Source organism: Frankliniella occidentalis, unplaced genomic scaffold, assembly GCF_000697945.3.
Source record: "Frankliniella occidentalis isolate FOCC.00 unplaced genomic scaffold, Focc_3.1 Scaffold2, whole genome shotgun sequence".
Lineage (NCBI taxonomy): Eukaryota > Metazoa > Arthropoda > Insecta > Thysanoptera > Thripidae > Frankliniella > Frankliniella occidentalis.
In genome coordinates, this window is record NW_026267132.1 from 212,421 (window position 1) to 223,796 (window position 11,376).

General features: G+C 50.5%; 1 protein-coding gene across 3 annotated transcripts in view; it reads right to left on the minus strand.

Moving 5' to 3' along the window:
- Positions 1-1,184: 1,184 nt before the first annotated feature.
- LOC113208133 (myosin-9-like) overlaps positions 1,185-11,376 on the minus strand; it is a 48,438-nt gene continuing 38,246 nt past the window's right edge. For all 3 annotated transcript variants that reach the window (XM_052265144.1, XM_052265139.1, XM_052265133.1), the window contains exons 6-7: positions 6,306-6,356; positions 1,185-1,247 (exon numbers count right to left, since the gene is read on the minus strand). In XM_052265144.1, the coding sequence (XP_052121104.1) occupies positions 1,200-1,247; positions 6,306-6,356 (99 nt within the window). In that variant the 3' untranslated portion in view covers positions 1,185-1,199. The remainder of the gene's footprint in view (positions 1,248-6,305; positions 6,357-11,376) is intronic.

Consider the following 11,376-nt stretch of genomic DNA (forward strand, 5'->3'; position numbering starts at 1 on the left):
AGACAGTAGCCCGGTTCCGGGGTTCAAGTGCTACGTACAATATTTGTCCTTGGACTATTAATGTGTGCTTGGGAAAGCCTTCAGACATTTTAGGAAAAGGGCAGGCTTTTTTTTTAGGGTGAACGCGGGGTTGCGACATCACGCTAGCTAGCCGGAACCGGGGGAAGTCTCCAGTTTGTTTCCAATCGACTCGGATCGCCTCGAACCCAAGGGGGAGCTCGAATGGAGCCCGTAGGGGACTGGAAGGCTCCAGGCTAGAGCCTCCAGGCATCCGACGATGCCTTATTCAAAGCGAACACCTCTAGGGGGAACCTCCAGGCAGGCTGGATATTCCAGGCAGAATCTCCAGGCTGGAGCCACCACGCTGGGATGGACATGGACGGGACCATCACATCAAACGCACCCCGAGGTGAACATCCGATAAATCTTCCCGACTTTGCGCGCGATTTATGGTTGTCCCTCATCCGAGCCGAGCCGGGGCGAGCCGAGTCGGTGAGCGACAGCTGCAGCCGGGAAGCGTGAAAGTCCGGCGCACGCGCGTTCATACATGTGAGAGAGAGGAGGGGCGGGAGGGAAGGTGGGGGGGAGATGATGAAACCGCAGAGAAATAAAAAGATATAGAGAAGGTAACCCTTCCTAGAGAACACAGCTCGGTCAAAATGACGTCAAATTATGTCACTGTCAATATTTGGTCATTTGGTGGCCAGCTTCGATGCCATTATGACCATTATAGGATGTCATTTGATGCCAAATTGACAAAAAGTCTTGACACTGACATCACTTGATGTCATTTTGACAAAACATTGTTCTTTGGGTTGTTGCTATAGTTAAAGGGATTTTTCAGGCCAACAGGGGCGGATTAAGTCGGCACAGGGGAGAGTGCGCCCAAGGGTGATCTCCATACAGGTGGTTTATGGAGCGAACTCCTTACTTTTGAAGTTGCTAACTGCATTTAATTTGACTGAAATATCAGCAATTATCAATGGTCTCGTTAAGGGCTTTTTTCTGACTATGCATTAGTGACCAGCAATGCTTGCTGATAATTCAGTAATCAATGTACACTATTGTGTTTTCAGAGTGAGCACACTACAGGTGCAGCAGTCTCGAATAAGGTACTCGAAAGCAGGTTGGTTCAAACACCACGGTGCTTTTTGTATGGAGCGGGCCAGACTGGCCTTGCGCCTCAGGAGCTGGTCCTCTCACCGTGCAACAGTCACGACCCCGCTGCATGCACACCAGTGTACCCTCTGAAACAAAACGAGTGTGTCCAGGAGAGAGTCCTGATGGACAAAGCTGACTGATATATGTATTTACTGGCTATCAGATAATTTCACTGGCTATCAGACGTAAATTGAGTTTCGAATGGCTAATAGTTCACTGAACAAAACTGTCGTGACGGTTACATGAAAATTTTCCATACAATCGTACAATAGCAATTCAAGATGGTAATTATAAAAAGCTCTGCGTATAGATTTGAAATCGAATGACGAGCAAGAGTGGGAGTTTAGTGGAAGGTTGTTCATGAACGACCCATTTTGTAAAAGACACATTAAATAATCTTCAATAAAACTTTCTTTAATCTGACCCCCATTTTCCAGTCGCCTGCGATTTTAGACACGATCGCTAGACACTAGCCTTCTAATTTTATCGTTTTGTTTAAGAATTTTAGGTTGAACGAAGCGCAATAAAAACACAGAAAAAACAAAGAAACCCCCAAAGATGTATGAGGATTGTGGCGTGGCTATACGTGAGCAGCAGCGCTGCACTTGCGTGCGTGGTGACAGACCTTGGGGTGCAGCGCCGACCGCCGCCGACGCCGCGCCACTTTCACTCTACAGCCACCCTTCGAGGAGGCGACGAGGTGCGGCGCATTGTTCTACGTGCGAATGCGAGAGAGGGCGACCGCGGGGTCGGTCATCACGATCGCCGTCACGTTAATCACACATTTAAAAAAAAGTTCCGTCAAAGAACGGATCGTGAAAGCAGATGATGCAAATTTGATACCTGTGCCTTGTTTAACTTTGTCCTGATACTTAGAAATGTTCAGTAAGGTCTACAACATATAACGATCAGGTTTTAATTTTTAAATATGTGAATGTCACAAATACTTTTGTTAAGCGGACGCCTGCAGTTTGCCATGAGATATGGAAATGTTTAGACAGTCCTAAAGAATTGTTAGCTTTTGAGTAGCGGTGGAAGGGTGGCCTGGGGAAGGCAGTGAGGCCGAAAAGTGTTTTAAGTATGATATGATATGCGCCCGGGCCGAGCAGGGCGAGTGCAACAAAAAGGGAGGGGGGCTGATTAGTTCTGGATAGCGTCACTCCTTGTTGCCTCTCTGCACACTGCATGACAGTACAAGTAATGACACTTTACATTTAGTGTGTAGACGAAGATGCACGCCAGACAACGTCTCGCGTACCCTTCGTGATATCTTACGGCACACTGTTTCGGTGCGACCCACCTGGCATCTACCTAGACTTTGGTCGCTGACACCCGAGTCGGGTAAAGGCGGCATAGGAGCCTTTCGGCCCCCACAATACCTTCAAAGGTAGTGATCACTGGAGTGATGGGCTTTGCTATCGCTCAGTCAATATGTTACTCTAAACGTTTTCCGCCTCCCTGGTGACGCAATACAAACATATACGCAGAACAGGCGTGGGACGCGAGCGGCCCAGCTAGTGGGGCAGGTCAGGAAAGGAGATGAGAGGGAGAGGGAGAAGGAGAGAGACAGAGGGAGGGAGGGAGAGGGAGAGAGAGAGAGACCAACTCGGAGCGGTACCCCCTTGGCACAAGTCAGGTTAGGAAGTCCCTGCTGGTCCCTCGTAATATTTCGACGGTGGCTTTGGCCTTTTGGCAGCTCGTTGGCTTGGCAAGCGTAGGAATTTGTCCCACCGGACCGATTAGCTGGCCTGGTTAGTTCGGCTGGTCGCCCCGGAAGTACTTCGCTCGCCCACCACGTCGGACCGGGGGCACCGGGCCGTCTGTCCGTCTCTGTCGCACCAGTGAAGGGCCCGGGCCGCTAGATCCGACGCTTGGAATGGGATTTCTCCCTCCCGCCCCAGCTTCGCGTTCGCGAGCGATCGCGACACGAAATCACTCAAAAAGTCACCCGCGGGACCGGCCTCCCGCGAGATTTCAGGTTGTCGTGGCGGCGCGGTGCGAGGAAAATTCTGTTCCGAAGCTGGTTGGGGCCTTTTAGTGGGTTATGTCATTAAGTGGTTACCGGTAATGGAAACGGGCCGAGCAAGAGAGCAGGCCAGCCAGTTAACATTCGCTATTAAAGCGGCGTGATGTCAGTATCAGAGACGCGTGTGTGTGTGTGTACAAGGGGGAGAGTTTGAGAGAGACAAAATGGTTGAGGGGAGAGGGGTAGTTAACGGAAGATCCTGACATTTACAAGAATTTACATATTCTTACTGCGCGTGCGATCCTCTGTGCCCAGTTTCGTCGAAGCTTGAGCTAAACTATGCGGCGCCTATGATGTGGCCATGCGGTCGTCTCCAGCCTTCTACAATAAATAACTGAACTATAAATATAAACTGCGGGTGGGGAGAAACTTTCTACCAGACCAATAGCTGATCAATATTGTATTATGTAAGAAGTATCGACAAAGAGTTTAGCCCCCATTCCCCCACGCGTCAGTAAGCACCTACGCCCGGTCAGAGAGAGAGAGAGAGAGAGAGAGAGAGACAGAGAGAGAGAGAGAGAGAGAGACAGAGAGAGAGAGAGAGAGAGAGAGAGAGAGAGAGAGAGACTCGCACACGATTCGATCGGCTATCCGTGAATGGTCCGCTTAATGAAGGCAAAGGAATAGAGAGCACGTTCCATACAGTCTTCATTTGCGCAAGAAGATCATACGACCAAAAAGGATCAATCTCTTTCAATTGCCGGACAGGAAATGACGAGAATGACTTAAATGACTTTCAACCAGGGAGTGGGGAGAGGTGGAGGGCGCGGTGTCTATTAGTGTTGCAAACCAAAAAACCTTTTCTTTTACACAAGGTTGCCCTCACTCGATGAGGGAAGGGATAGAATAAAAATTGATGCGATTTCTTTCAAGCTTAAGCCGCGCAAGCCTCCAGGAGTTCCTTGATCCTGTACCATGACTCTCCGCGCGCCGCACCGAACGGAAATGGCTGACGCATTCTATTATTACACATCTTGTGCTCGCCACCTTGCCCACCTTGGCTCCACTTGCAGCAGGCAAATGACGGCTAGTCTTTTACTCCTTTGTACTACGTCTACTCTTCCTTTCAGGAAAAAGAGAAAATAAGAGAGAAAAAATTAGAGGCCGGGATCGCGTTCTGCAGGTTAGCGTGTCGTCTGGCATTGCTTGTGTAATAACTGTCTGCTGTCGCCTGCTCGTCAAAACGGACTTAACTCATGTGTCAGATTCACCGTACTTCGGTCTTTGGTAAGTGATCACAGACAGAAGATGAGATGTGTCGAACCAAAACTAAACTTTTCTACGTTCTGCCATGGAAATCAGAGATTAGCAGGTTCTTTGGCTACGCCTTCAAAAATAGAGGAGATGTCAATTATGCTCTAGTTATGGTTACGAAAGAAATTATAGAAAACTTGATGGAAACTGAGATTTCCTACACCATTTACTGGCTTAGAATTATGGCCATTCACTGTGAAAATGAATTGTATCATAAAGTTAAAATACAAGGACGATTGCGTCCTACAGCTAAAAGTGAAGGTGAAGGCGCGCCCCCAAAGTGACAAAATGGACCATGCACTTAAAACTTAGAAAACATGGTACTGCACTTCTTATGAGTTGTGAGACTTCTATACTACATTAAAGTTTCCAAAGTAGAACGATACATTCTTATATTGGGATGGGGCCTCAATTCACTGGGCCAAAGGGAGGCTGCCGGAAGTCAAAGCTCTTTAATAATTTTCTTAGCGTTGAAAAAAAAGAATTAGGGCTGGAGAGAACCATTTTCGCTTTGGAGTCGCGCCCGCCTCGGCGCAACAGCAGTCCGTGTCCGTACGAAGCGCGAGCTGCCCGAGCCCCCCGGTTCCACCGGGCAATCATGCTCCTATGCCCTGTGGCCGACCCGACTCTGCGCAGGTCGTGACGGACGTGTTGAAACAGAAAATGGATACCTTTGTCCGGTCCGCCAAACCGCCACCAGCAGTTCCGATTTGCCGTCGTGACGTAACCGTGCGCGGGCGGTTTGGTTTGGCGCGCGGCGGGCTCCACTTGTGGTCTCTGCATGGCATTATTATTGTGTGGAAGGGAAGGCGCTGCTGCCGCTTGCTACAGAACATTGTGGTGGCCGGGCGAAGGGCGCTTCAATTTAATTATTGACTGGGCGTGTGTGCATGTGTGTGTGCGTGTTGCGGTGTGGTGTGTGTGCGTGGGCGCACACACCAGAGTGTGTGTTATGCCACGGCGATGCGATGCGATCATGTGTGTTGCAGCGGAACCGCGGAGCGGATATGTGGACGTGGGTGGCGCGGCCCCCGCGGCCCCGGCCAGGTCAGCGTCAGCAGGACTATTATTAGTTGGCGAGTGTGTGTCTGTGTGTGTGTTGGTGTGCGAAACAGAAAGGTACCGGTGAAACAGAAGATGGCAAAGATGACATGGGCGGCGTCTGTTTGTCAATAACAGCGGATTTTCTGTTTGAAAAACTGAACAATCAGAGTTTAAACTTTAAGTCAGTGCTGGTTATGCTAAATTTTACGAAATAAATATGTACGTACTATATAAATCTTAATTTCTACTTTCTGTCGATGGTCGTTTTGGGTGGTAGTCTTTTTACGGCGTCTTCCTGCGGCTGGATTCATGCCTCATACGGAGAGAGATGATACCGCCACACGTCCTGTTCTTTAGTGGTAATGAAAAATCATCATCTCAACCGCAACGGTGGGGTGAGGGGGAGGGGAGGAGAGAGTGGAGGATTTGGATGAGGATGGAGGGGGAGGGAGGGGGCAATCGTGAGGTGCGATGGGCGGTCAACCTCAACTGCACTCGCGACCTTTGACGGCGGGACCGCCGCGGCGAACTAATATTTTTCTTCCCTTTCTCATCGAGATCGCGACGGGCACCGCGCGCGCAAAAAAGAAATGAGAGAAGCAGAAACGGAAAATTACAAGTTGTTGGACTCTGCAGCGCGGGGGAATGACCCGCGCGAAGCGTTTGCGCCCCATTGTACACCACTATCATTGTCTCCTTTCGGGACGACTTTTCTCGTTTTCTTTCCCCCCCTAGGCCTGCTAGTACACTGCCCCGGCCCGGCCGCGGATGGTCGCTCATCCGCCCAGTCTCCAATGCGCCAATTGTCAGCATTACTCACCTGAGGGCCTGGTGGCCTGGGTGAGCGCCGGCGCCGAACGCGAAGCGATTCCTGCAACAGAGTCATATGAAGATGAGTGACAAATCGCGGACAAACCACAAAGGAGAAAGCAATAACATCAGATAAAAACAATAAAGATCAGACGTTCATTTTATTTATTTTTAAACCTCCTCAGGTTTGCTCTGCCACGGCTGATTTGCACGACGCGATCCGCTTGACTTCCTCGCGGCCTTAAGAGGGCTCTCTCCCACATGAGCGCCGCTCGTAAGGGCTCGCGCGGCCCGAGTGACGGGGTTAGACGGGGTAAGGTGCGGTGGGGCACGGCGGTGGGGTAAGGCGGGTGACTTTCTACCCGGGCGATATGTCAGGGCCGACGCGTAGGCGGGTCGCTGGGCGTGGCGTGGTGCGGCGGACAGGTGCACGTCACTCGCACCAGCTCGGCCTGCATTAATCTGCGCTTTCTAAACGCGATAATCAAACAAGCGGCTCAGTTTGTTTTGCGTTTCCGATCGCGACTCATTTTGTTTTTGTTTTGGGGAAAGGCCCGATGCATGCGGGTCGGCATAGAGCACACGGCTTAGGGATAGCGAAGCCCAGTACTCCACTGACCAGAAACATTTTTCATTCGGTTTGTTTGTTTGTTTGTTTGCATGATTGTTGTTTTTTATTTTGTTTTTTTTTTTGTTTCTGTCCGGACGATAACTTGATAGACTTGAATACTTTATGGGCATGCGATCTGAAAGTTTCAGGGTTGAAAATAAACATTTTTGCTAAAATAATGACCTCTTAAAATGAATCAGTGATTCGCGACATATCACAAAGCCTGTTACGCGAGACGCGGTCTGGCGTACATTCAGCAATTATGTATAACAGGGAGTTCAATAAATAAAATACAACGATTGCTTGGTGGTCCGTAAAAGTCCTCGGACGGGATGGGATGAATCAGAGTGTCAAAGTTTACTTCTAGTAGGAGAGGAGTTTAAACTCATAAAATAGCTATACTATTTTATAAATTTTCGACGCAGTAAAATTCAAAATTTCAAAAGCAGAATTGGATTTCTCTAACACAAACAGCAAAACAATCAGAGTAGAAATGTTATAATAGTTATTTTAGGACGGGTGAAGTCAAGTCCTTTCCGTTTCCCTCCACATTTTTCAAGGTATGTGACATGCTGCTGAAGAACTTGCAAACGTGTTTGCCAGTTCAACACTTTTGGACATTTCACTGTTGGTGTTATTTGACTCTGAAAACGGAATCAACAAACAAACATGCAGAGAGAGAGGGAGGAAGTGCGCGCACTCTTTGAGGGGAGGCGTTTCTGCCGCTCGCTCAGCAGAGAGTATAGCCAGTGAGGGTGAGGTAACGCCCCAGCTATCAACCCATCTATCTGATTGGTCGCGTTTCCATCACGTGCACGTGCGCCCCTCCACCCACACGCACACACGCACGCACACACGCACGCACTCACACGCACTCACACACACGCACACACAGGTGCGTACGGGGCGCCAGCTGGAGTACAGTTAACCGTTTCGCACCATCGATTCTGGTCTCGCTCCAGCGGGCACTCGCGTTGCACAACCCCTCCTGGCCAGAGCTTGTCCTAAGCATGCGGGGGGAGAGGAGGAGGGGAGGCTTTGTGCGGCGGTATTTGGAGTCCCACGTCAGTCAGGGCGGCGCGATGCCGTATCGGCAATATTTCAAAGGAGTTTAAAGCGCGCGCCGCACACGACCACACCCAACGACATGACACGTGACAAATCGCTTAATACTGAGCGGTATAATATTTCCGCAATGCAAAACGGTAGTAGTAGTATCACCACCACCACGCTCAGTTTGACACAAATTTCATACTTCTTTTTTTTCAATAGTCGCGCGGGCGCGTTCCCACAACCAGCGTGGATATGTAATACAATACGGCTGCCAACTCAAAGCAGGCTGTATGAAGGCATTATGACGTGAGCGGTGTGTTGCTTACGACCAAGCCCCATCAGCCGGACGCGCGGGCGGGGGGGAAGCAGAGGTCCGTGTGCGATTGTTGCCTGTGAGACATTATCGCTGCATTTTTATCATGTTATTCCCCCTCTTGAAGCATGTGTGGCGCTAAATAAGTGTGCGAAACTCCTCTCCCTCCCCCTCCACCTCCCTTTTCCTAAACCCGTGTGGAAAACGGAACTGGCGCATTTTTGAGACCGTGCAGCCGAGCGGCGGCCTGCTATGGGAGCAGGGAGTCCACTTCCTTAAGCCCCGCGTCCTGCCCCCTCCAGTCGCAGGCGGCAGGTTCTAGCTCCAGGCCGAACAGACTGCGTGGGAGGTGGCAAGGGAGGACCGTAAGCTCCCAAACGGACTGCCGATAATGATGGATGATAATCGATGACGATCAGTTACAATCGTCGGCAATCGCTGATAACCGGTAATAACCAGTGATAATCGATGAAACTGACGGTAATATTTTTTTGGGACAAGTCGGAAGATCAATTCTCTCTCACGAGCGAATTGGATGAAATTATATTACTGCGCGTCATCAATGCGAAATGATTGCAATTTTTCGCGTGAGAAAACGTCCGACTAAGGAAGGCGCCGGCCGGTGGTGGTACCGACTGGTGCTCGACAAACGCATACAGAATGTGGGAGGGAAGAGGCGAGCCGGGGGTCGGGAAGGTGAGAGGCGAGCGTGTCGCAGCCTCGATGAGATGGAGCAGGCGGAAAAGGCGGCAGTCGGCAGCCGTTCATTTCCTCCTCTTACGGCGAGACGTGCCTGCCCCAAAGTGAATATCAACTCCGAAAGAAGTGCCGAAACCGTAATGTTCCCTACAAGAGGCACACAAACCGCGTAGATCCCCGGCGGCCCCCACGCCCGCGACTGCCGCAGCCGGGCGGCTCCGGGTGGCTCCGGGCGGCTCCGGGCGGCTCCGGGCGGGCCGCCGCCGGCTCCACAGAGCTCTGCTTTACAGTTTCCGGTCCCGCGCGGCCCACACCGCTCTCCTGCCAGCTCCGGGTGGCACTTCTTTTTTTTTCATCCAGGCGGCGCAGCTGGAGGCAGAGATGCAGCCTCTGGAGCCCCGGAGTGAGATGGACTCCCGTGCATCGAGTCGCATGGCATTTCCGGGCGAGGAAAGTGTGCGTTGCTTATGGGCCCGCATATCCATCCCTCCCTCTCACTTCTCTGTGCGTGTCTCTCCTTCTCTCCCGTCCATCCTACTTGGACCCTGCACTTATACTATCGCGCGCACGAAGAAGCCAGCCGAACCCCCGCCAACGACAGGGTAGGCCACCCGCCGAGGTGCTCTGCGCTGCACAACTGGGCTAACCTACCTGGCAGGCGTTAGCATCTGCCTATCCCTTATACATCTAACTTTTACAGAACCGCATGTACAGGGATTCGCATACATCTCTGTACAAAATAGTAGGTATGTAGATATTATCAAAAAAACTGCAGCACTTTGTCAAAGGGCGTGTTTCAGGCCAAACCAAAGGGGCCGAGGGTCTTTGTACATCACGACCAGCAAGTGCAGAGGAAATTTTATATTCTTTATCAACATTATTGTTTTCAATTGGATAAAAGTTTTCTATGCGTATAGGGAAAATTTAAGATTTGGCTGAGTAAGCTTAGTGCAACACATAAACTGTAAGTGCTTTCAAGTGGAACACTTCCAAGTCTAAAGGATAGAGCTGAATAAATAAGGCTCATTTCGCATACACAAAGGACATGCTCGTGCCAATTTTCACACCTCTTGCAAATTTGCAGATCGCAGTGTGTGTGCAATCGGCTAATCATAAAATGGCGCTGTGCAATCGTTGCGCCCAACACTACGGCAGGGCCTTAGCCAGGTAGAGAGATACATAGAAAACAATACGCATGTTGCATATCGATAGATATCGAGGGGTTCGGTGTAATGGCACGGCGCCACAGCCTCAGCCGCCTGCTGCTCTCGGTGTGCCGCACTGTGCCACAAGGGTCCACATTGGCACTGCGAATGTTGTGCCACAGCCACACACTCCGGGTCACGCTCTGTGTCATATTATTGCAGCAAACCAAAATAGGTGGTACGTACCCCCTCCCCCCTTTCCCCCTCTTCACTAAAAAAAAGAACGCCAACATCACCTTTCGTCCTCTTGTCAAACGAAAGGTCAGTATGAGAGTCAATCTTTGGGTGTCCTCGGGGCGCTCGGCCGCGGCTGCGGTCGCACTCATTGTCCTGTTGGAGGATTCATTTTTCATCGTTCGCAGCGTATAATCGTGGTTCGGTTTTGATTGACCTCGATTCCGCACGCGCGGTGCAGCTGCACTTTCATTTACTGCGATCACGGCGAAGGGAGAGAAAAAAAAAACGTATCGGTCTGCTCGGCGCGCTATTACGACCTCCCCGAGTGATTCTATATCTTAATCGCTGCACTGAAAAGGGGGGAAAATGATTTGTTGTTTTCGAACGATATTTCGGTGGTGCGTCGGACCCACCTGGCAGGGCAGGGCGGAGCGTGGCGGGGCGTGGCAGTGATCTCACGTCCATACGGCGTGCAGAGCGTGCCGATGGAGGTGGATACGCGTGCTGGTGCGTTACGAGCGGGCGGGGCGGGGCGCGGTGGGGCTGACCGATGGCTGACCTAAAATAATAACTTGGCCAGTTCCATGCCACCCGTCGCCGAATGCTTCTCACGGCTCAACTGCCGTCAGTTCACCACTAAACGGAAAATTTTATTTCTTCACTTAAAATTTTCGCTTTGATTCACTTATAACCTCTTACGGCAAAACAATGTATATCGACGTTTCTATTACAAGATTTCCCTTTACTTTACGAGTAATGAGTAGCAGAGTTGAAGGGGGAAACACGGATGGAGATCGTTTTGACATGCTTGGCGCATGCATAGGGGGTCTGAAGCCTGCACGCGAATCGAATGGAATTGCGCCTCACACACACACACACACTCGCGCATGACTAAGGCGTCACGTTCACGGGTAAAACAAAAATGTAAAGTTTCAACGTTTCTTGTATGTATCCGAATTAAATGCGGTACATCACATCATATAGCAACTAGAGTTACTATAGTCTACTGGCTTGCGCACTTACG